This window comes from Oratosquilla oratoria, chromosome 1 (assembly GCF_046742065.1).
Source record: "Oratosquilla oratoria isolate Oo_2021 chromosome 1, ASM4674206v1, whole genome shotgun sequence".
In the NCBI taxonomy this organism is placed as follows: domain Eukaryota; kingdom Metazoa; phylum Arthropoda; class Malacostraca; order Stomatopoda; family Squillidae; genus Oratosquilla; species Oratosquilla oratoria.
Window position 1 is genome coordinate 55,162,034 of NC_134777.1, and position 26,246 is coordinate 55,188,279.

General features: G+C 40.9%; 1 protein-coding gene across 1 annotated transcript in view; it reads left to right on the forward strand.

Annotated features, from left to right (window-relative positions):
• Positions 1-26,246, forward strand: part of Mybbp1A (MYB binding protein 1a) — a 73,859-nt gene that overhangs the window by 15,476 nt on the left and 32,137 nt on the right. The window contains exons 4-7 of the mRNA XM_076184650.1: positions 10,360-10,554; positions 12,792-12,968; positions 13,947-14,119; positions 21,154-21,325. Coding sequence (XP_076040765.1) covers positions 10,360-10,554; positions 12,792-12,968; positions 13,947-14,119; positions 21,154-21,325 — 717 coding nt within the window. The remainder of the gene's footprint in view (positions 1-10,359; positions 10,555-12,791; positions 12,969-13,946; positions 14,120-21,153; positions 21,326-26,246) is intronic.

A 26,246-nucleotide genomic window follows, 5' to 3' on the forward strand; every position in this document is an offset into this window, starting at 1 on the left:
CCCTCTGAAATTACTACATTTACACTTGTCCCCTTTTTCCTTGTAAAGTGGAACTATACAGATACTCCTCTAGTCGTCCAGCACTCTACCCTCTCTTAAACAAACATTAAATAACCTCACCAGCCAGCCCACCATCACTGTACCTCCTTTTTTCAGGCATTCTACAAGTCATCCATCCAACCCAGGTGTCTTACCTGCTCTCATCTTAATAACTGTCTGCACTTCATTTTTCCTTATTTCTCCTCCATTTTCATCACTCATCACGGTCATTTTCTTAGCGCTTCCCACTGCAACTACCTTTCCCTATCCTCCTTCACATTTAGCATACATACATACACGCAGCGGTCGGAGTAAGATGTCGGAAAAGAGCTCCGAAGCACTAAGAAGTACTTCGTTGATAGAGAAATTTGAAATGGTGCTAGTTGTGTTTATGAAAACGGTAAGGGAATTGTGCACATTGAGTGACCAAATGGAGTTTTTTTTTTTTTTCTTCTCTCTTTGTTGATTACTCTAAAAATTAAAGAAAACAGCAGTGATTTAAATAGGATGAGGAAATGATTAAGAAAATGTTAGTTAAACTGATAAGACCAAAATTGGAGTATGCTGCAATACTATGGACACCCAGTACTAAAAAGAATATAAAGAAATTAGAAAGAATACAAATAGCAGTGACAAAGATGGCACCAACACTCACCAAATTGACATATGAGCAAAAATTGTCCAAATTGGAACTACCAACTCTGGAACAAAAAAAGAGAAAGAGGAGATCTACTGACTATTTATGGAATCATGAAAGGAAAAGTAATCCTAGATAGAGATGATTTATTAAAGTGGGACAACAGAAAAACAAGAGGACATGAAAAGAAACTCAAAAAGGATAACTATAGAAGAGATCTGAAAAAGAATAGCTTCCCACACAGAGTGGTGGATACCTGGAATAAATTAGATAAGGCAACAGTGTGTGCAAACACTATTAAAGAATTTAAGAACAAACTTGATGCTGAAAGATACAAAGACAGGTCACCATGAGCATAGCTTTTCCTGTATAATACAACTAGGTAAAATACATATGCCAAAGGCTTTTTTCCCAATTACATGGGAGGTAGCCAAAAGACAAAGGCATAGAAACCACTCCCACCCATTCCATCCCATACCTACTCCACTCCCCTCTACCCTCTTTCCTCCCTCTTATCTTGGCACCTCCTGGATGATGGGTCATCCCTGTATCTTGTCCACTGCCTTGGATCAGAAGCAGTGTCACAAGACACAGCACATCCATAGCAAGGCTGCTTCATTAAATCGGTGACCCCCCTTCTCCTTCCCCTCATGCAGAAAAGGAGAAGATGGGGGAGAAATCCCTTTGGGCTGCGTCAATTTATTTTCCATATGTACTCCCTCACCCCCCATCCCCCACCAACTCCCCCTCATGCATCACAACATCATCCATACACAACCATCCTTCATTCACCCCTATATTCTATCCTCTCCCATCCTTCCACAACTGATATTCCCCTCTTTCCCAATGCCCTTTTTACCCCATCCATTCGTCTCATCCTTGGTCACCCTCTCATGTTCACTCCTTCCACCTCAGCCTTCCACACCTCTTTTACTAATCTTTCCTCACTCATTCTTTCCATGTGTCCAAACCATCCCAATACTATTTCATCAACCTTATCTCCCAACTCCCTGTCCACCCCTGTTCTCCTCACCTTATTTCTCACTCTATCTAACCTAGTAACCCCTATCATACTTCTCAGGCATTTCATCTCGAACACATTCAAACTCCTTCTCTTCCTCTCTTATCTTAATCACGTTTAGCAACTCACTAAAATACTCTGTCCATCTTCCTCTTACTGCCTTCCCTTCCATTATCATCTTTCCATCTACACCTTTTACCTTTTTGTCTCTACTTGCTTCGCCTCCTCTTCCTCTCTTATTTTCTTTCCAAAGCATCTTTTCATTACTTTCAAAATTTTCTGTCATACTCTTACCCCATGTCACATCTGCTCTCCTCTTTGCCTCCTTTATCTTATGCTTTACATCTCTTCTCTTTTCTTTGTACCTTTTGTTACGGGCTGCTGGTATGTGAAGAGACGTTACGTATAACGTCTAAGTGCTTAAGAACCAGCGCACTTCTAGAAGCCACTGTAGGACTGAACTATCTGGTCAGGGCCTAGATAATTCGTAAGACTAGAAGTAAAGGTAACAAAGAAGATTCCAGGAAAGGAATATTAAACTAGTGATAAAACTAGTAAACGAAATTATTAATGGAAAATATTTACAGGCAATCAACACAAAAGAGAATGGGCAGTAGGGTCAATGGGACCGTTACACGATTATGGAAATTATCGTTCAAATAAGAAACACAAGATAAGTATGCAATATGGTACTATCTAAGTACAAAGAGATCAGGAACATGCATCAGAATAAGTAATAAGTACAAATATAAGTAAAGTAATGCAATGTATATCAGACACGTAATGTAGGCAAAAAGGGTGATCACTTCACACCAATCGTCTCATGAATCTAAACCTTCTAGTTTTTATCAAGAGATCAATATGTGGGAATATGACGACGAGTCAGCGGTTACCACCGCTTATATACCATTGGACCGGAAGCCGGATACTTCCGGTTAAGGGTGCGGGTGAGGAGGAGGGTAAGTTAACACGTCAACATGGGTAGTTTTAGGACCCTCGACTCGCTTGAACAATCTATTTATTTAGTAACTGTCAAATCTGAGCGCTCCGAACTATTCAGGATTTCGCTTGTCTGTTTGTTCTACAAGAGTGCGCACCTCTTCCCGCACGTAGACAAGATTACATATAGTGGACGGGCGTTACTGCTTAACATTGTTACAATACATACATAGACAAGAAATATGAACATAGTTAGTTATGTAATACAAAGGAACACAATTCTATAACATAATTACACATATGACGTAATATCTAATATTACGTTACACCTCCACCGTTTGGGAAAGCTTTTCACTTTCTGTTGAAAAGCTATGTTCTAGAAAGGACGTCGGCTAAAACATTAAAGACGCCTTTTATATGATGAATTGTGAGATTAAAGGGTTGGAGAAATAAACTCCAACGTGTAAGTCTCGGATTCTTGTTTTTCATAGTCTGTAGGAACTTTAAGGGGTTGTGATCCGAATATACTTGAATGGTAGTTGAGGAACCCAGGTAGACTTCGAAGTGGATAAGGGCCTGGACCAAAGCGAGAGTCTCCTTCTCAATTGTTGAGTAGTTCTTCTGCGCAGGGGACAGCTTCTTGCTGTAGTAGGCGATAGCGTGAAGAACTTCATTGTGTTCTTGCAAGAGGGCGGCACCGATACCGGTGTCGCTGGCGTCGACTTGCAGAAGAAAGGGTCGTTGGAAATCGGGTGCCCTTAGAACTGGTGCGTTAGTGAGAAGGGACTTCAGGTTTTTGAAGGCCGTCTCACAGGTAGGTGTCCACACGAAGTCGTGGTCTTTTCTCAACAGGTCAGTCAATGGTTCTGCTACATCTGAAAAATTTGGACAAAAACGGCGATAATAGCCACTCATTCCAAGGAATCGACGTACCTCTCTACGATTAGTGGGTGTTGGTACATCATTGATGGCTTTTATCTTGGCGTCTATTGGAAACACTTGGGAATTTCCAACTTTAAATCCCAAATAGGGGACCTGTGTATGTCCGAAATCACATTTGGACAAATTGATGGTAAGGTTTGCTTGGTCTGCTCTATAAAAGAAATTATTTAGGTGTTCAATGTGTTCTGTCCAAGACTGACTAAATATTATCACATCATCTAGATAAGTTTTTACTCCTGGCAATCCTGCAACAAGATTACTTATCATTCTTTGGTAAGTGGCAGGGGCATTTTTAAGCCCAAATGGCATTGCTCTGAATTGGAACAATCCCTCTTCCGTAATGAAAGCGGTAACTTCTCTTGAGCGAGGGTGTACAGGGATTTGATAGTATCCCCTTAACATATCCAACTTGGATACATACTTTGCAGTTCCTAGACTGTCTATGATATCATCTATCCTAGGGATAGGAAAAGCATCGGCCTTAGTATGGGCATTGATTTTCCTGTAGTCAATGCACAGGCGATAAGAATTGTCAGATTTAGGGACAAGAATGCAAGGAGATGCCCAAGGACTACTGGAGGGTTCAATTATTCCCTGTTGAAGCAGAGTGTTTATTTCTGCTTTTATGAACTCCTTCTTTTTTGGATTGACTCTATAAGGGGCTTGTTTGATAGCCCTTGGCGAGTCTAGAATTATTTCGTGTTCTATCAAAGAAGTGAATCTTGGGGAATCTAGAAATAATTTTGGAAAACTTCTTAAGAGGAAAAGAATGTCTTTACCTTGTTTCTCAGATAAGTGTCCTACTTTTATCTGAAGATTTTGTAGTATCTGAGAGTTTTCCAAGGGAATCTCAGGAGGATTAGGCAGGTTATCAGGAGGCTCTTCGGATTCTATTGTGGTAGAGCTGCAAGCTGGAATTGGATCTCGGGAATGATAAGGTTTTAAGGTATTTATGTGACAGAGACGGGAACTCTTTCTTCTGTCTGGAGTTTTGATTATGTAGTTGAGATCACTGGCTCTGGACAAGACTTCATAGGGTCCTTTGTATTTAGCCTGCAATGGATCTCCTGGTATGGGAAGATAAAGTAACACTTGATCTCCTGGAGAGAAAGTTCTAAGTTTAGAATTTTTATCATACCGACCTTTCATTACTCGTTGAGCATTCGTCAAGTTCTCTCTTGCCAACTTCCAAGCTTCTAACAACTTCTCGGTGACCTGGGACACGTATTTCAAAGAAGGAACAGGTGGTTCTTCTTTCATCCATTGTTCATGAAGTATCTTTAGGGGACCACGGACTTCATGACCGAAGACTAATTCTGACGGGCTGAATCCAAGGCTTTCTTGAATTGTTGTTCGGGTGGCGAACAACAAAAAGGGGAGTCCGTCTTCCCAATTTCGAGTGTTTTCAGCACAGAAGATTCTTAACATTGTCTTGAGCGTTTGGTGAAAGCGCTCTAGAGCACCTTGTGATTGAGGATGATAGGCGGAGGAAGTTACATGATTTATACCTAGTGTTACAAGAGTTTCTCTAAACTTGTTGGAAAGAAAATTACTTCCTTGATCACTTTGAATGTTCTTAGGAAATCCTACCATAGTGAAATATTTCAACATTTCTCTGATTATATTTTGAGCTTTAATATTTTTCAAAGGAATGGCTTCTGGAAAACGAGTGCTCATACACATGATTGTGAGAATGTACTGATTTCCTTTACTTGAAGGAGGTAAAGGTCCTACACAATCAATAAGAACTTTTTTAAATGGCTCTTCCATTACAGGAATGGGATGGAGTGGAGCTTCTACAATTTTCTGGTTGGGCTTACCTACAAGTTGACATGTATGACATGTTTTACAATATTGGGCAACATCTTTGACAACCGTGGGCCAATGGAAATGTTGGGTTATGTTGAACAAGGTCTTTCTTACCCCTAAGTGACCTGCTAAGGGAGTATCATGAGCCAATCTTAGAACATTATTCCTGAAACCAAGAGGGAGGACTATTTGATTCCTTACTTGCCATGGCTGGTCAGCGGTTGCGGTGGATGCTCTCCATTTTCGCATTAGGACTCCGTTTTCTATATAGAAACCTCGTGACATATTTTCAACTTCTCCTGGAGATGAAACAATCTCGTACAAATTTTTAAGAGAATGATCTGACTTCTGTTCTTTGATTAATTCTGCTCTAGATAGAGAAACTGGTGAAGAAGAAGATGGGTCAGTTTGGGATAATAGGGATTCTAAATTATAGGTCTCCTCTTCAGATTTCTTGTACTGAGATCTGGTCACAGCACAAGCGGGAAACAACTGTAAGTTATCTGAAGGTTCTACTGAGGTCTTAGGGTTATTTGTTATTAAGGGAGAAATGACTTTGCTTCCAGCGATGTCATTGGCCAACAATAAGGATATTCCTACTATGGGAAGAGAGTCTACTACTGCTACTTTAACCATTCCGGTTGTTAAATCAGACCGCAAGAAAACATTATGTAATGGACATTTTACAATTCCTCCAACTCCTTCTATCAATACATCATAACCTGTATATGACTCACCCAGATTCAGCAAGACAGAATTTAAAATCAGACTTTGCTTTGCTCCTGTGTCTCGGAGTATGGAAATAGGATATTGTTGTGAACTACTACTATGAGATATAGTTCCTGAAGATACAAATGGTTTGAAACAAGGATCATGATCTGATGAGGGGGGTTCTACATTACTTGACAATACCGGCTTCTTTGGTAGTTTATCCTGAATAGAGGATTTTGAATCATCTGATTTTATATTACTTACAAGAGTTGGTGTCTTATTGGAGAATGAGGGTGTCAGTCTCTTTCTGCAATTAGAAATGTGATGGCCAACCTGTTTACAATATGAACAAGTTACAGGGGGATTAGTCTTAAACCTTTCCATTCTTTGCCAAGGTTGGTTTGGAGGATATTGATTGAAATCAGACCTGTAACTGAAATGTGATGGGCTAGACTGATTTTCAAAGTGTTTCTTTGGGGACCAAGGATCAGAGTATTTTGTTGAATCTGGAATATATGACTTTGACTTTTGGGATTCCATTTGTCTTGACTTAGGTTTATGATTTAGTGTGAATTCATCAGCCAATACAGCAGCTTTAGTTAAAGTTTCGGGAACATGATCATCTATAAAAATCCTAAGATCTGTCTCTAAGGTATTCTTAAACTGCTCCAATAAAATCAACTGTTTAAGTCTATCTAAGGTGTCCGTTTCACTAGCCAAACACCACCTATTGAATAACCTCTCTTGTTGAGCCGCATATTCTACGTATGTTAACTGAGGTGTCTTCCTATAATTACGGAATTTCTGTCTATAGGCCTCTGGTATTAGTTCATAAGCTTTTAAAATACAAGCTTTCATATTATCATACTCGCTTTCTGCTTCTGAAAGAGAAGTATAAATTTGCTGAGCCTTACCCTTAAATTGTGTTTGAATGATTAATGGCCAATTTTCTTTAGGGATTTGTAACTGTTGCGCCAATTTTTCCCACTGAAGAAAGAAAATTTCTGGCTCTCCTTCTGAAAATATGGGTAAAAGTTTTACATACTTGGAAATATCTATACGACCTTCCTGAACTACGGGTCGTCTATCAACAATCCTAGCTTCTACTTCTGCCTTCTTTAATTCTAACTCTGCCAATTTGACTTTAGTTTCGTTCTCTCTTTCTATTTGTTTCACTTTAGCTTCCTCTTCTCTAGCTCTAAATTCTGCCTCAATTTGCATTTGTTTTAGTTTAGTTTCCTCCTCTTTAGCTACTCGTTTCGCTTTAGCTTCCTCTTCTCTAGCTCTAAATTCTGCCTCAATTTGCATTTGTTTCAGTTTAGTTTCCTCCTCTTTAGCTACTTGTTTCGCTTTAGCTTCCTCTTCTCTAGCTCTAAATTCTGCCTCAATTTGCATTTGTTTCAGTTTAGTTTCCTCCTCTTTAGCTTTAAATTCTGCCTCAATTTGCATTTGTTTCAGTTTAGTTTCCTCCTCTTTAGCTTTAAATTCTGCCTCAATTTGCATTTGTTTCAATTTAGCTTCCTCCTCAAAATCTACTCTCCTGACCTTTAATTCAATCTCCTTAATCTTAAGTTCGGTTAGTCGTGCCTCCATTTCTAACCTATTTGAAGGAATTTGTATAGCTGTAATCTCTTCTGGAGATAATATCTCATCTTCGATCAGATTTTCAACGAGTTCCTGAAGTATTTTTTTCTTTCGTAAACTTGTATCAATGTCTACTCCAAAGTGCTTGCCTATTTCTATCAAAGTGTCTTTAGTTTGTTTCTTTAAGAAACTTACCTTGGGATTTTGAACGAATTCTTGAACTATATCATCCATCTCTATAAGAATGTTAAATACCTGATCCAATATCCTTGGCAAGGGTCGCCACTTTGTTACGGGCTGCTGGTATGTGAAGAGACGTTACGTATAACGTCTAAGTGCTTAAGAACCAGCGCACTTCTAGAAGCCACTGTAGGACTGAACTATCTGGTCAGGGCCTAGATAATTCGTAAGACTAGAAGTAAAGGTAACAAAGAAGATTCCAGGAAAGGAATATTAAACTAGTGATAAAACTAGTAAACGAAATTATTAATGGAAAATATTTACAGGCAATCAACACAAAAGAGAATGGGCAGTAGGGTCAATGGGACCGTTACACGATTATGGAAATTATCGTTCAAATAAGAAACACAAGATAAGTATGCAATATGGTACTATCTAAGTACAAAGAGATCAGGAACATGCATCAGAATAAGTAATAAGTACAAATATAAGTAAAGTAATGCAATGTATATCAGACACGTAATGTAGGCAAAAAGGGTGATCACTTCACACCAATCGTCTCATGAATCTAAACCTTCTAGTTTTTATCAAGAGATCAATATGTGGGAATATGACGACGAGTCAGCGGTTACCACCGCTTATATACCATTGGACCGGAAGCCGGATACTTCCGGTTAAGGGTGCGGGTGAGGAGGAGGGTAAGTTAACACGTCAACATGGGTAGTTTTAGGACCCTCGACTCGCTTGAACAATCTATTTATTTAGTAACTGTCAAATCTGTGCGCTCCGAACTATTCAGGATTTCGCTTGTCTGTTTGTTCTACAAGAGTGCGCACCTCTTCCCGCACGTAGACAAGATTACATATAGTGGACGGGCGTTACTGCTTAACATTGTTACAATACATACATAGACAAGAAATATGAACATAGTTAGTTATGTAATACAAAGGAACACAATTCTATAACATAATTACACATATGACGTAATATCTAATATTACGTTACACTTTCATATGATTCTCAAGTCTTTTTTGTAACCAATCTCTGAAAGCTCACATCTTCTGTTCTACAACCTTCTTTGATTCCTCATCCCACCACTCACCACCCTTCTTTCTATTTCCTCCTGTCCTCCTTGTTCCACTCACCGTCTTTGCACACCTTGTGACTCCCTCCCAATAAAGTAATTAATTTTAACAATATTAATGTGATTAAACTAGGTGTCTGAGCTAGCTCTTTACCAAGCATGTCTTCTGAAAGTTCAGAGTCCAGCAATGAAATCTCCTTCAGTGAAGTAAAATCCTTTGCTGCCATATAAGCAATTCCATTTCCTAGAATTCCAGAGTGACTTAGTGTGTCGCTATTTACCTTTTTTAAATCCTCAATAATTTTGTCCTCTTATAACAAATATGAAATAGGATGGCCTACATCCTAATTAATTTTATTGATGTCTCCACCACCAGAAACCAAAGGCCTAACATCACTGCCACCCAAATTGATAAAACTGGCAACATCTAAGCCTTCAAGGGATTTAACTAAAAAATGTAAACAAGGGCCTCTACCTTTCACTTAAACTTTGCCAACAAGTCTTTCGGCAAGCTTACTATCATAAAACAATTGTTAAGTCCTAATAGGGTTAGAAAAGGAACTACCATTAATGGCATGAATGATAACTAGAGGTAAATTTGAGGTTAAATTCTCACTATCCACACCCAAATTCTCAGATGATTGAAATAAGCTAATGCTACGTCTTTTCTCTCATGCTTTGGAGATCAAGGTAGGGCTAGAACCATCTTAATGATCAGCTTCTTTGGCCCATAGGAAACTGTGACATTACCTGGATTTGGACACAACTTTAAATCCATCTTGACTATATGATGTAATTCAAAGTTAGATTCAAATAAAACAAAGTCAATTTCTTGATCAGGGAATGATTGGACATCCACTTCAGTGCCAGTATTAGGTGCAGGCACAGTTTCATCCATTTCACATTAGATATGAAGTCTCTACTTATTTTTTGTGTAGATGGACATCCACTTCAGTGCCAGTATTAGGTGCAGGCACAGTTTCATCCATTTCACATTAGATATGAAGTCTCTACTTATTTTTTGTGTAGAATATGGAAAGACTTGTACTCTTATTCTGCGGACCTGGCTCCACCGGACAGAGCTTATCACAACACATCTTGAATCACTGGCTGTTGTCTGCAGACCTGGGACAGTCACAGTATAAAAAAGTAGCATAATTTCTCTAGGAGTAGAGATTTTCTTTAACATAGAAAAAAAGATGTATGGCTCTGGTCCATAGGGTACCCATATAGTCCCTAATGCATTGGCTGCATGTAACTGAGCAAGCTATACTCCACAATATCATGTAGCCAATACATCACTACGGGGAGATAGGGCACCAAAGATAGTACATCATATCATTCCAATGAAAGGGATGGTGCCAGTGTAGGTAAGATTATATAAGTTTTTCATGGCTTTCATGTCTTCAACAGAGTGATTTGGATTCCGTTCACATGGAGGTGTGGTCTAATCTGAAGGAATCATTTAGTACTCCCTTGGAGGAGTTGACACCTTCTTTGTTGTGGATTCGACTAGTACTTCATGGGCGGACTTCTCTGAAGCTGCCCCCATGGATGAAGTCCAGCATTGACCCAGAAAACTACTCTGCAATTGGTCATGTTATTATGGTAAGTAGTACGGTGTAGCAGTTTAAGTCTTCCAGATATTTCAAACATGAACATATGTAAAAATGGTTCTTCAGGTGTTTCAGATTTTATTTATGTATTTATTAATTATATTTTTTTGTGTGTATGTGTATATAATATATATAATCATGAAGAACCCACAGTTAGAATAAAAGGAAAATTTGGAAGAAAGTGTAACTTCTATATTTCGGCTAATAGCTATAGCCCTCTTCAGGAAAGTATATATATATATATATATATATATATATACCTCTCGCACCGCCCTATCCATGTATAAATTGAACAGCCAATGCGACATAACACATCTCTGGTGAAGTCCTACCTTTTCCTCAAACCACACACTCCATTTCTGATTCTAACACAAGCTCTACTACTCGCGTAAAAACTCTTTACTGCTCTTAAAAGATTTCCTCCTATCCCTTACATCTGCAATACCTCCTACAGTACCTTCCTGTCTACCCTGTCTAAGCCTTTTCCAAATTTATAAAAGCCCAAAAAACATCCTTACTTTTTTCTAAAGATTTCTCACATATCTATCATACCACAAAAATCTGATCCACACAACCCTAACCTGTCCTAAACCCATACTGTTCCTCTCCAATTACTCCCTCTGTTCCTCTCCTAATCCTTTCAATCAAGACTCTTCCATAAGCCTTTCCAACTACACTTAACAAGCTGATCCCTCTGAAACTAATACAATGACACTTGTCCCCTTTTCCCTTGTAAAGTGGAACTATACAGGCACTCCTCTAGTCCTCTACCCTCTCATAAACAATCATTAAATAACCTCACCAGCGAGTCCACCATCACTGTACCTCCCTTTTTTTTTTAGACATTCCGCTTGACATCCATCCACCTGAGCTGCCTTACCTGCTCTCATCATTCTGACAACTGCCTTCACCTCATCTTTCCTTATTTCTCCTCCATGTTCCTCACACATCACTATCATTTTTTTAGCACTTCCCACTGCAACTACCTTTCCCACTCTATCCTTCTTCACATTTAGCAACTCCTGAAAACTGCCCATCCTCCTCTTACTGCCTTTGCTTCCATTGTCATCTCTCCATCTGCACCTTTTACCTTTTCCTTTCTACTTGATTCACCTCCTGTTCCTCTCATAATTTCTTTCCAATACATCTTTTTATTGCTTTAAAAAATTTCTGCCATACTCTTACCCCATTTCACAGCTGCTCTCCTCTTTGCCTCCTTTATCTTATGTTTTATTTCTCTTTTCTTTGTATCTCTCATATGATTCTCTCATCATATTTTGTAACCAATCAATGAATGCCTGCTTCTTCTCTTCTACAACCTTTTTTGCTTCCTCATCCCACCACTCACTACCCTTCCCTATATTTCTTCCTGTCCTCCTTGTTCCATACACCATCTTTGCACACCTTGCGACTCCCTCCTTGAACCATCCCTATTCCTCCTTCACTCCCTTCTACTCCTCTCTCAGCTTCTTCTTGTACTCCTCCTTTACTTTCTCATTTAAGCAGTATATATATATATATATATATATATATATATACATATATGTATATACATATATATATACTGTATATATATATATATATATATATATATATATATATATATACACATACACACACATATACATATATAGATATTCTTTTCTTCTTCTATGATTGGACAAAGGGGAAGGGTCACCATGTATTGAAGCTGTCCCATGGAGATGTTGTGTTTTGTTGCATTGTTTCTGACCCAGACACTGGACAGGAACTAGGGATGACCCTTCATCCACAAGGTGTGAAAATAAAAGGAAAATCAAATGGATGAAGGGTTGGTGCAGACCTTGATTGGCCACTTCCCTTGTGAGGAGGTGGGAAGTCTTTTTGGTTTATAAATAAACTTCTCTTTGCAAATGTAGTCATGTATTCTAGCTGTCACCAGGTAATTTTAATTTTACTTAGCCCTGGGAAACCCATATGCAATGAAAAGGTGACTCAATCAATTAATGCCTCAAGTTTTAATGACTGGAAACCCACAGCTCCACAGCAGCTGGCAGTTGTCCTCAGACCCTCCCATAAATTTCTCTGGAAAGAAATATTGGAATGGTGTCTCAGGTCTAATAGGGTGGGACCGTTTTTATATCACTAGCTAAAAGTAGTAGATGGATGGGACCTGTCACCAGTTTAGGAGACATTTGCAATCATATTCCATCCAATTCATTAATTATATTGTGAAAATTTTCCTTGCAGAAAACTATGAATGATCTCCCACAAGTTCACCCTGTTCTTCAGCAAGTGGTTGCAAGTTTGACTCAGAAGAGAAAAAGTGATAAAAATTGTATGAAGGATTTTTGGGTCAGAGCTATTATGAACCATCTTGAATCTCCAACCCATGCCAGGCTTCATCTTATCTTCAATTTCTCTCAGGTAAGGCTCAATTAAGAGATAAGAGCTGGAGAGTGAGACTGGAGGGAAATGGGAGGTGAGCCAGTTGTTATTTGTAGCTACCACTTCATTGTGGATGAGTTGAAACATAGAATATGACTGCCACTTGGGCAGTGAGACCAACCAGTGGATGAAAATAACCACTCAATCTGGGTTCAGTGTTGCAGTGCAAACATGCCCACTATGTAACTGAGATATAATCACTGCATGGCTTCTTTTCCACATATATATCTATATACTGGTCATGTGAAATTCTTTGTATAGTAACATAGTATGTGTGTTTAACCCCTTCCATGCAATGGCGCCTACGTAGGCATCATGTGCCACAAGTGGTTATATGAGAATGCTGTTGTTGGCATCTTGGTTATGATTATATTGTAGTTGTAGCTGAGTTATCCCCATATTCTGTGAACTGGATTGATAATATTTTCTGTGGTTATTAATATTCAGAGTGAAAAAGAATGAGTAATACAGATTAACTTTGCATTTTATAACAAGAGTATTGTGATGCATCATTGTACAAAAGGTAGCTGATACTACCCATGATAATTTGACTCATAGTGAAGAGGTTAAAAAACAGAAATTTTTTGTTTACAACATGGCATTTAATTAATTTTTCTTTTTCTTTTTTCACTTATGTACTCTTTATACATTCAAAGAAAAACTAGAAAACATGGAAAGAAATGGATAAAGGCAAATTGAAGGATATTAAAAAAGACAGTTTTCAATGCTTACTGGTATACACTGATTCATTAAACAACATCAAAGAAGTACAGTCGGACTGCATAAGTGAATTTATAGCAAAGTTTGAATGATGGAAACTCAGAGGCAGGACTCGACAATCATAGTTCTTATCCTGTAAATGGTAGTTAGGTAAATTCATATATATATACTATTTATGTTGTCCTTCAATCCCTAATATATGTGCATGGTACTTATACTGTCCTTTTGTCCCCACAGATGTTATTGCGAGAAGTAAAGGATGAGCAGGAGGTGAAGACCATTTTGGGAGGACTACTTGTTCGACAGCTTCTTCGTTCAGTCTCATTAAGAGATCGTCAGGTGGATTCTGCTGCAAGAGGCTTAGCTGCCACCCTGCTGCACATTATGTCAAGTCATTCCAAGGAGAATAGGTGATTGATCATTGGAGTGATAACTTGTAGTGACCCAGTTACTAGGGTTCTGGTTGGAGTCTTCATCTGAAATCCTTTTTGTAGAAGAAAATTATAATCCTGGTTCCCTCACTCAGTCTTATTTGATTGTTTTTATGGTACATGGGAACACAGTGGCAGAGGTGAAAACTTTATACATACATACATGTACAAAAAAGGCCCTTTCTCCCTTATAAGGGGAGGTGGTCCAGCCAAGGCACACACCCAACCTTTACCCTTCCTATACCCTTTTGTGTTTAAAATTATGTATTTAAGAAGTGTGATTGGGCTTACAAGGATGGATAAAATGAGAAGTGTGGAGGTGAGGCAGAGAGCAGGTAGATAAAGTTGATCAATGAATGCTAAAATGGTTTAACCATATGGGAATAATGAGTGAAGAAAGACTAGGAAGAATATGGAAAGCAGAAGTGGAGGGAAGGAACTTGTGGGGAAGATCAGGAATAGGATGGATAGATAGGGTGAACAGGGTGTTCAATGCAAGAGCAAGGAAATCTGTTGAGCAAAGAAGAGAGTGTAAAGGATAGGAGTGGGTGGAGAGCGGTTGTAAATGTATAAGGAAATGAGGCAGCTTGAAGGTATTTCTTCTTGTCTGATCTCTGTTTGTCAAATGAATGACATCAGGGTTGCCATGTAGTGAAGTGATGGGGAAGAGCCATCTCTAGTCCAGTCCTGCTGTGGAGGTGCTGTGTCTTGCTGTCTGTGCCCCAAGCAGTGTGACAGAGGACAGGGGTCTTTCATCCATAAGGAACTAATATTGGAGGGACAATGTATGGGTTTTTGGGAGGGTGTATTGACTTTGACATAGCTATCCCATTGTACATACATGCATATACCAAGGCTTTTTCCCCCTTACAAGGGAGGTAGCCAAAAAGGGAAAGGCATAAAATCATTTCCACCCATTCCATCCCTGAATACACTCCACACCCCTCCACCCTCCCTCTTATCTGAGCACCCCCTGGATGACGGGTCATCCCTGCACCTTGTCCACTGCCCTGGGTCAGAAGCAGTGTTGCAAGACAGCACATCCACAGCAAGGCCGCTTCATTAAATCAGCGACCCCCCCCTCTCAGTCCCCCCATTGCATAAAAGAAGACAGGGAGAAATCCCTTCGGGCTGCGTGAAATTTTGCTCACACATACTACCTCACCCCCCCATCCCCCTGCCCATTTCACCTCATGCAATCACAACATCATCCATATACAACCATTCTCCATTCACCCCTGTCTTCTGTCCTCTCCAGTCCTTCCTCAACAGACATTCCCCTCTTCCCCAAAGCCCCTTTCACCCCATCCATCCATCTCATCCTAGGACGTCCCCTCATATTCACTCCCTCCACATCTGCCTTCCATACCTCTTTTACTAGTCTTTCTTCACTCATTCTTTCCATGTGTCCAAACCATCCTAATATTCTTTCATCAACCCTATCGCCCAGCTCCTTTTCCACCCCTGTTCTCCTCCTCACTTCCTCATTTCTCACTCTATCTAGCCCAGTAACCCCCATCATACTTCTCAGACACCTCATCTCAAACACATTCAAACTCCTCTCTTCTTCTCTTATGTTCCATGTTTCTGCCCCATACAGTGATGTTGGCACAATCACTCCTTCATACAGTCTCCTCTTAGCATCCATTCCCAAATGTCTATTCCTCATTATACTATTTAATCCACCAAGACATTTACTCGCTTCTCTCAATGTACATTCTACCTCCACCTTCACTTCACCTTTTCCTGCCATATTTGTACCCAAGTATTTAAAACTATCCACTTCCTCCAGTCGCTCTCCCTTAATGTATGGGGCGAAATGTATCCAAACCATCCCAGTACTCTTTCATTAACCCTATCTCCCAACTCCCTTTCCACCTTCATTCTCCTCCTCACCTCCTCATTTCTCACTCTATCCTGCATAGTAACCCCTATCATACTTCTCAGACATTTCATCTCAAACACATTCAGACTCCTCCTCTCTTCCTTATGTTCCATGTTTCTGCCATGTACAGTGCTGTCAGAATAATCACTCCTTCATACAATCTCCTTTTCATCTATTCTCAAATGTCTATTTCTCATTACACTCTTTAATCCCCCAAGGCATTTACTCGCTTCTCTCAATCTACATTCTACTTCCACCCCCACTCCTCCCTTTCCTGCCACATTTGCACCCAAATATCAAAAACTATCCACTTCCTCCAGTCTCTCTTGATACTCACTTCCAGTCTGCTGCCACTTTCTCAACTTCCTTCTATTGCACACCTTCCCAAACTCTGTCACTAACTTCCTCAATCCCTCCTCTGATCCTGCTACAAGTGCACTGTCATCAGCAAATAACAACTGGCTTATCTCCCTCTTTTCTCTATTTTCTTTAACCAGGATTATATCTAGTAGTCTTGAGTTAAAAAGATCAAATTTGTGGTACATGATCTTCCCTGTCTAAATCTGAATTCTCTTGGATTTAGGATCTTGTTCTCCTCCAGATGTCTTCTTCATCTACTTTTTATAACTTTTTCACATATTTTAGCTACTGTGCTTGTGAGGGAAACTGGTCTGTAATTTATACAAAGGATTACAAAGGCAAAGCATTTATTGGGTCTTCCTTATTTCCTCCTTTATAAATTGGTAAGAGGGAGGGAGGAGAGTGGAGGGTAGTGGAATATATAGGGAATAGAATGGGTGGGAGTGGTTTCTATGCCTTTTGCTTTTTGGCTACCCCCCGTGTAAGGGGGGAAAAGCCTTGGTATATGTATATGTATGTATGTACAAATTGGTACGATATCAGCATTTTTCCAATCTTCTGGTATTTTTACTTCTTTGAATGAGCAACTTATTGCAGGTTGAGTCCTGATTTAACGGCACCCTCAGGACTTTGGGAATGCCGTTAAAACAATTTTGCCGTTAAACCCATTAGTTATTTTTAAATACCAGTACATAAATATAGGTAGTAAGAAAAAGCAGGAAAAGCTTAGGAATTTTTTTTTTAACTGCACTTACATTGTTCAGCTGGCTTCATCTGCTCCTAAAGTGAGGATTCTTCATACTGTACAAGATGATTATTTACATGGAGGACTGGGCTGCAAGGCTGATGTCTTGACTGGCTTCAGGGCTGTTGTTAGCAGGCTTGTTGGTGTCTGGCAGGGTTATGTCTGGGATCTCTTGTGGGGTGGAACTGACTGGAGTACTGGTAAAGGAAATATTAGTAACATTGATTAGATCAAGATTGGAGTATGCTGCGACTCTATGGACACAGTACTAAAAAGAATATAAAGAAATTAGAATGAATTCAAAGAGCAACAACAAGGATGGCACCAATACTCTCCAAACTGACATAGGAACAAAGATTGTCCAAACTCGAACTACCAACCCTGGAACAAAGAAGAGAAAGAGGAGATCTACAGACCATCTACGGAATTATGAAAGGGATGGAAGTCCTCGATAGAGATGATTTATTAAAGTGGGATAAAAGAAAAACAAGAGGACATGAAAAGAAACTTAAAAAGAGTAGTTATAGATGAGGAAACAGTGAGTGCAAAAACTATACACTATTTACTCCCACTGTTCCTCTCCTAATTCTCTCAATCAAGATCCTCCCTCCCAGCTACACTTAGCAAACTGATCCCTCAGAAACTAATACACACACTTGTCCCCTTTTCCCTTGTAAAATGGAACTATATAGGCAGTCCTCCAGAACTCTACCCTCTCTTAAACAAACATTAAATAACCTCACCAGCCAGTCCACCATCACTATTTTTTTTTTTTTTTTTTTTTTTTTTTTTAACCCCTTCCATACGGTGCCGCACACGTAGGCGTCATGGGGAGCGAGTGTATTCGCGAGGCTGCCATATCGGCGTCTTGATTATATTTATTGTAGTCGCCCCTCCATAATGACATTCTTTCTAATTCTTTTGTAATCGCATTTTCTATGGTTATCAAAATTCACGGGTGAAGAGAGAACGATCGATATAAGCGGTGACTATATTTTATGATGCGAGTATTATTACGACACGTCGTACGGCTGGCATTGGTTGCTGCCACCGAGATCTAAGTCCATGACGCCTACGTGTGCGGCACCGTATGGAAGGGGTTAAGACATTCTGCATGACACCCATCCAACCCAGGTGCCTTACCTCCTCTCTATCTTAATAACTGCCTTCACCTCATCTTTCCTTATTTCTTCTCCATTTTCCTCACTCATCACTGTCATTTTCTTAGCACTTCCCACTGCAACTACCTTTTCCTTCCTATCCTCCTTCACATTTAGCAACTCCCCAAAATATCCTACCCATGTTCCTCTTATTGCTGTTTCTTCCATTATCATCTCTCCATCTGCACCTTTTACCTTTTCTTCTCTACTTGATTCACCTCCTCTTCCTCTCTTAATTTCTTTCCAATACATCTTTTTATTCTCTCAATCTACATTCTACCTCCACCTTCACTCCACCTTTTCCTGCTACACTTGCACCCAAGTATCTAAAACTATCCACTTCCTCCAGTCGCTCTCCCTTAATGTTCACTTCCAGTCTACTGCCACTTTCACCCCTTGTACATCTCATCACCTTACTTTTACCCACATTTATCTTTAGCTTTCTTCTATCACATACTCTCCCAAACTCTGCCACCAGCTTCCTCAATCCCTCCTCTGACCCTGCCACAAGCGCAGTGTCGTCTGCAAACAACAGCTGGCTCACCTCCCACTTTTCTCCATTTTCTTTAACCATCTCCAATCCCTGACTCACTACCCTAGCATTCACCTCTCGCACCACCCCATCCATGTATAAGTTGAACAGCCAGGGCGACATAACACATCCTTGACGAAGTCCCACCTTTACTTCAAACCACTCACTCTCTCCATTTCCAATCCTAACACATGCTCTACTACTCACATAAAAACTCTTGACAGCTCCCAAAAGCTTTCCTCCTATCCCATAAATCTGCATAACCTCCCACAGTGCCTTTCTGTCTACCCTATCATAAGCCTTTTCCAGATCCATAAAAGCCCAAAAAACATCCTTCCCCTTTCCTATAGCTTTCTCACATATCTGTCTTACCACAAAGATCTGATCTACACAACCTCTACCCGTCCTAAATCCACACTGTTCCTCACCAATTACTCCTTCTGTTCCTCTCCTAATCCTCTCAATTAAGATTCTCCCATAAGCCTTCCCTACTACACTCAACAGGCTAATCCCTCTGAAATTACTACATTCACACTTGTCCCCTTTTCCCTTGTAAAGAGGAACTATACATGTAGATTGAGAGAAGCGAGTAAATGCCTTGGTGGTTTAAAGAGTGTAATGAGAAATAGACATTTGGGAATGGATGCAAAGAGGAGACTGTATGAAGGAGTGATTGTGCCAACAGCATTGTATGGGGCAGAAACGTGGAACATAAGAGAAGAAGAGAGAAGGAGTTTGAATGTGTTTGAGATGAGGTGTCTGAGAAGTATGGTGGGGGTTACTAGGCTAGATAGAGTGAGAAATGAGGAGGTGAGGAGGAGAACAGGGGTGAAAAAGGATTTGGGAGATAGGGTTGATGAAAGAATATTAGGATGGTTTGGACACATGGAAAGAATGAGTGAAGAAAGACTAGTAAAAGAGGTATGGAAGGCAGATGTGGAGGGAGTGAACATGAGGGGACGTCCTAGGATGAGGTGGATGGATGGGGTGAAGGGGGCTTTGGGGAAGAGGGGAATGTCTGTTGAGGAAGGAAGGGAGAGGACGGAAGACAGAGGTGAGTGGAGAATGGTTGTATATGGATGATGATGTGACTGCATGAGGAGGAATGGGCGGGGGGGTGGGGTAGTATGTGTGAGTAAATTTTGACGCAGCCCGAAGGGATTTCTCCCCGTCCTCTCCTTATATGCAAAGGGGGACGGAGAGGGGGGGTCGCCGATTAAATGAAGCGGCCTTGCTGTGGATGTACTGTGTCTTGCGACACTGCTTCTGACCCAGGGCGGTGGGCAGGGTGCAGGGATGACCCGTCATCCAGGAGGTGCTCAGATGAGAGGAAGGGTGGGAGGGGTGTGGAGTGTATTTAGGGATGAAATGGGTGGGAGTGTTTTTATGCCTTTCCCTTTTTGGCTACCTCCCTTGGAAGGGGGAAAAAGCCTTGGTATATGTATGTATGTACATCTTTTTATTACTTTCAAAATTTTCTGTCATACCCCATTTCACATCTGATTTCCTCTGTGCCTCCTTTATCTTATGCTTCATTTCTCTTTTCTCTCTACCTCTCATATGATTCCCTCATCCTATTTTGTAACCAATCTGTGAAAGCTCACTTCTTCTCTTCTACAACCTTCTTTGCTTTCTCATCCCACCACTCACTACCCTTCCTTCTATTTCCTCCTGTTCTCCTTGTTCCACACACCATCTTTGCACACCTTGTGACTTCCTCCTTGAACCATCCCCATTCCTCCACCCCTAGTTCTACTCTATCCTTCACTCCCTCCCTCTCCTCTCTCATCTTCTTCTTGTACTCCTTTGCTTTCTCATCTAAGCAGTTCACTTTTAGCACCTCCCTACCTTCTGTCCTCTTTCTCCATCTCCACTTTCAACTCCTTCCACCAAAAAATGATCTGATATTCCCCTACTCTCTCCCCTTAGAACATGTACATCCTACTATTCTCCTGGTTACCACTATATAGTCTATTAATGCTTTCTACCACTCTTCCATCCACCACCTCCCCTTTGTGTACTTAAGCTTGACTTCTTCCTAAACACTATTTGCTATCATCAGCTCTCTTTCTAGACACATCTCCCATCAACTCTCCAATACAATTTTTTCCTGGAACTCCACTTTTTCCAACCACTCCATCTGTTGGTTCATTTCATACTCTTGCATTAAGGTCTCCTAATACCACTACATTGACATTTCCCCCTAAACCTTATATGCACTCATTTAAATCAACTTTTTCCCCCCAATCTTGATTTGCTAATTTTTCTCCAGTTTATAGTTTTATTTCCAAACTTTCTTCCACAATATCTAAAGAAGGTCTTTCCCCACAGTGAAATCCAGTTGGCTGTTCTTCGTGCCATTGTGTCTCCTCCTGGAAGTGTGCGCTTTGACAAGCTAACTGGTACCAAGTTCTTACAACAGGCATACAAAGACTTGGCACTTCCTTCTGTCAAGGGCTTTGCATCCTTGTTGCAGGATATCCTCCAGAGTGCTGGGTACAGAGTAAGTAGCATTAAGATGTGTGTATTGTAAATAGGAATTTTGAACTCATTTAACGCATATTATGTAATTAAATGCTTGTTTTAAGAAGGCTGCTGGATAGTGTATGGGAGTGGGTGCATGTCTTGATTGGCTACCTCCCTTAATAGGGGGGAAGAAGCCCTTCATATATAGATAGCTGTGTTAATTGTCAGTCTAGTCATCTATTCCTTATGTTATTGCAGTGGTTTAGATTTATTTATCCTTGATTTTTATTTATTTCCCAGAAGCTTCTGGGAGCTGTCAAGAGTTTTTATGAGAGTAGTAGAGCTTGGGTCAGGATTAGAAATGGAGAGAGTGAGTGGTTTGACGTAAAGGTGGGACTTCGTCAGGGATGCATTATGTCACCCTGGCTGTTCAACTTATACATGGATGGGGTGGTGCGAGAGGTGAATGCAAGGGTAGTGGGTCAGGGATTGGAGATGGTTAAGGAAAATGGAGAAAAGTGGGAGGTGAGCCAGTTGTTATTTGCGGACGACACTGCGCTTGTGGCAGGATCGGAGGAGGGATTGAGGAAGCTGGTGACAGAGTTTGGGAGAGTGTGTGATAGAAGAAAGCTGAAGATAAATGTGGGTAAAAGTAAGGTGATGAGATGTACAAGGGGTGAAAGTGGCAGTAATCTGGAAGTGAGCATTAAGGGAGAGCAACTGGAGGAAGTGGATAGTTTTAGATATTTGGGTGCAAATGTGGCAGGAAAGGGTGGAGTGAAGGTGGAGGTAGAATGTAGATTGAGAGAAGCGAGTAAATGCCTTGGTGGTTTAAAAAGTGTAATGAGGAATAGGAATCTGGGAATGGATGCTAAGAGGAGACTGTATGAAGGAGTGATTGTGCCAACAGCACTGTATGGAGCAGAAACATGGAACATGAGAGAGGAAGAGAGAAGGAACTTGAATGTGTTTGAGATGAAGTGTCTGAGAAGTATGATGGGGGTTACTATGCTAGATAGAGTGAGAAATGAGGAAGTGAGGAGGAGAACAGGGGTGGAAAGGGAGCTGGGAGATAGGGTGGATGAAAGAGTATTAGGATGGTTTGGACACATGGAAAGAATGAGTGAAGAAAGACTAGTAAAGGAGGTATGGAAGGCAGATGTGGAGGGAGTGAACATGAGGGGACGTCCTAGGATGAGATGGATGGATGCGGTGAAGGGGGCTTTGGGGAAGAGGGGAATGTCTGTTGAGGAAGGACGGGAGAGGACAGAAGACAGGGGTGAATGGAGAATGGTTGTATATGAAAAATGTTGTGATGCATGAGGTGGATTGGACGGGGGAATGGGGGTGAGGTAGTGTGTGTGAGCAAAAATTTTGACGCAGCCCGAAGGGATTTCTCCCCGTCCTCTCCTTTATATGGGGGGACGGAGAGGGGGGGGGTCGCCGATTTAATGAAACTGCCTTGCTGTGGATGTGCTGTGTCCTGCGTCACTGCTTCTGACCCAGGGCAGTGGACAGGGTGCAGGGATGACCCGTCATCTAGGAGGTGCTAAGATGGGAGGGAGGGTGGAGGGGTGTGGAGTGTTTTCGGGGATGAAATGGGTGGGAATGTTTTTGTGCCTTGTCCTTTTTGGCAACCCCCCCTGGTAAGGGGGAAAAAAGCCTTGGTATATGTATGTTTATTTATTTATTTTTTTATTTTTTTATGTAACAGGGAAAGTGTGGAGAGGTGCATGAAAGACTGCAGCTCATTTGTATAATGTATTATGAGTATGAGGCATCACACTGTTTTGGTAGCTGTGTTATTGATATATTTTAACCTCATCCATGCTGGGTGCCAATTATCATTTTATCTTGGATGTCATAATTCCCTTTTGGACTTCTCCTTGGCAACCCTTCAATAAGGAAGTAGTTAGGTTTGTCTCATTTAACCACTTAAAGGATCTAGGTGGTACTTGTATCTTTATTCCAGCCACTGCTAAACCATTTTATGTCAGTAGGCCCCATTTGATACTCTCTATATATGAAGAACTTTTTTTCCCTTATAAGGGAGGTAGCTAAGTCAGAGGCTCTCTTAAATTCCAAGTCTCTGCCCTTTACAGTGCCCTTGGCACAATCACCCTTTCATGTAATCCCCTTTTTCCTTTCATTCTCATTACACTTTTTAATCCTCCAAGGTATTTACTTGCTTTTCCCATTTTACAAATTATTTTTATCTTTTAATCCTCCAAGGTATTTACTTGCTTTTCCCATTTTACAATTTATTTTTATCTCCATTCCTCCCTTTCCATTCACCCCTATCTTCTGTCTTCTTCCATGTGTCCAAACCATACCAATAATCTTTCATCAATCCCGTCTCCCAACTCCCTTTCCACCCCAGTTCTCCTCCTCACCTCACTTCTCACTCTATCCAGCCTAGTAACCCCTATCATACTTCTCAGGCACCTCATCTCAAACACATTCAAACTCCTCTCTTCTTATGTTCCATGTTTCTGCCCCATACAGTGCTGTTGGCACAATAACTTCTTACAATCTCCTCTCAGCATCCATTCCCAAATGTCTTATTTGTCATTACACTTATTAATCCTCCAAGGCATTTACTCACTTCCCTCAATCTACATTTTACCTCCACTCCTCCCTTTCCCATCACATTTGCACCCAAGTATCAAAAACTATCCACTTTCTCCAGTCTCTCTCCCTTAATACTCTTTTCTAGTCTACTGCCACTTTCACCCCTTGTATATCTCTCCACCTTACTTTTACCCACATTTATTTTCAAGGTCCTTCTTTCACACACCTTCCCAAACTCTGTTACTTCTTCAATTCCTCATCTGATCCTGGCACAAGCACAGTGTTTTCAGCAAACAGCAACTGGCTTATTTCCCACTTTTCTCCATTTACTTTAACCATCTCCAATGCCTGACCCATTACCCTTGCGTTTACCTCTCACACCACCCCATCCATGAATAAATTGAATAGCCAAAGTGACATAACACATACCTGGCAAAGTCCCACCTTTACCTCAAACCACTCACTCTCTCCATTTCTGCTTCTAACACAGGCTCTAATACTCTCGTAAAAACTCATGACTGCTCTTAAAAGCATTCCTCTTATCCCGTATATCTGCAATACTTCCCACAGTGCCGTCCTGTTTACCCTGTCATAAGCCTTTTCCAAATCCATTAAAGCCCCAAAAACATCCTTACCTTTTCCTAAAGCTTTTTCATATAGCTACCTTATCACAAAAATGTGATCCACACAACCCCTACCTTTCCTAAACCCACACTGTTCCTCACCAATTACTCCCTCTGTTCCTCTCCTAATACTCTCAATCAAGGCCCTCCCATAAGCCTTCCCAACTACACGCAACAAACTGATCCCTCTGAAACTTTTACACTCACACTTGTCCCCTTTTCCCTTGTAAAATGGAACCATACAGGCACTCCTCCAGTCCTCAAGTACTCTACCCTCTTTTAAACAAATATTGAATAACTTCACCAGCCAGTCCACTGTAACTGTACCTCCCTTTTTTTTTTTTTTTTTTTTAGACATTCTGCACAACACCCATCCAACCCATGTGCCTTACCTGCTCTCATCTTTCCTTATTTCTCCTCCATTTTTCTCACTTATCACTGTCATTTTCTTAGTGTTACCCACTGCAACTACATTTCCCTCCCTATCCTCCTTCATATTTATCAACTCCCTAAAATAATCTGCCCATCTTCCTCTTACGGCCATATCTTCCCAAAAATAAAACATAAAAATTATAGAGCCACATAGTATGAAAATAGATCTTTCATTACTTTAGTTTATTTCATATATGCAAATACCCAAGAAATGAATTTGAATTTTGCTGTGAAATCACTGGTGGAATCTAATTTTTCTTCCAGATGTATATAACTTACATACATACATACATATACCAAGGCTTTTTCCCCCTTTCAAGGGAGGTAGCCAAAAAGGGAAAGGCACAAAAACACCCCCACCCATTTCATCCCCAAATACACTCCACACCCCTCCCACCCTCCCTCTCATCTGAGCACCTCCTGGATGACGGGTCATCCCTGCACCTTGCCCACCGCCCCGGGTCAGAAGCAGTGCCGCAAGACACAGCACATCCACAGCAAGGCCGCTTCATTTAATCGGCGACCCCCCCTCTCCGTCCCCCCATGCATATAAGGAGAGGACGGGGAGAAATCCCTTCGGGCTGCGTCAAAATTTGCTCACACATACTACCTCACCCCCACCCCCCCGCCCATTCCTCCTCATGCAATCACAACATCATCCATATACAACCATTCTCCACTCACCTCTGTCTTCCGTCCTCTCCCTTCCTTCCTCAACAGACATTCCCCTCTTCCCCAAAGCCCCCTTCACCCCATCCATCCACCTCATCCTAGGAAGTCCCCTCATGTTCACTCCCTCCACATCTGCCTTCCATACCTCTTTTACTAGTCTTTCTTCACTCATTCTTTCCATGTGTCCAAACCATTCCAATATTCTTTCATCAACCCTATCTCCCAGCTCCTTTTTCACCCCTGTTCTCCTCCTCACCTCCTCATTTCTCCCCTGTTCTCCTCCTCACCTCCTCATTTCTCACTCTATCTAGCCTAGTAACCCCCACCATACTTCTCAGACACCTCATCTCAAACACATTCAAACTCCTTCTCTCTTCTTCTCTTATGTTCCACGTTTCTGCCCCATACAGTGCTGTTGGCACAATCACTCCTTCATACAGTCTCCTCTTCGCATCCATTCCTAAATGTCTATTCCTCATTACACTCTTTAATCCACCAAGGCATTTACTCGCTTCTCTCAATGTACATTCTACCTCCACCTTCACTCCACCTTTTCCTGCTACACTTGCACCTAAGTATCTAAAACTATCCACTTCCTCCAGTCGCTCTCCCTTAATGTATATAACTTAGAAACTTATATATTATGTCCTAATTTATAGA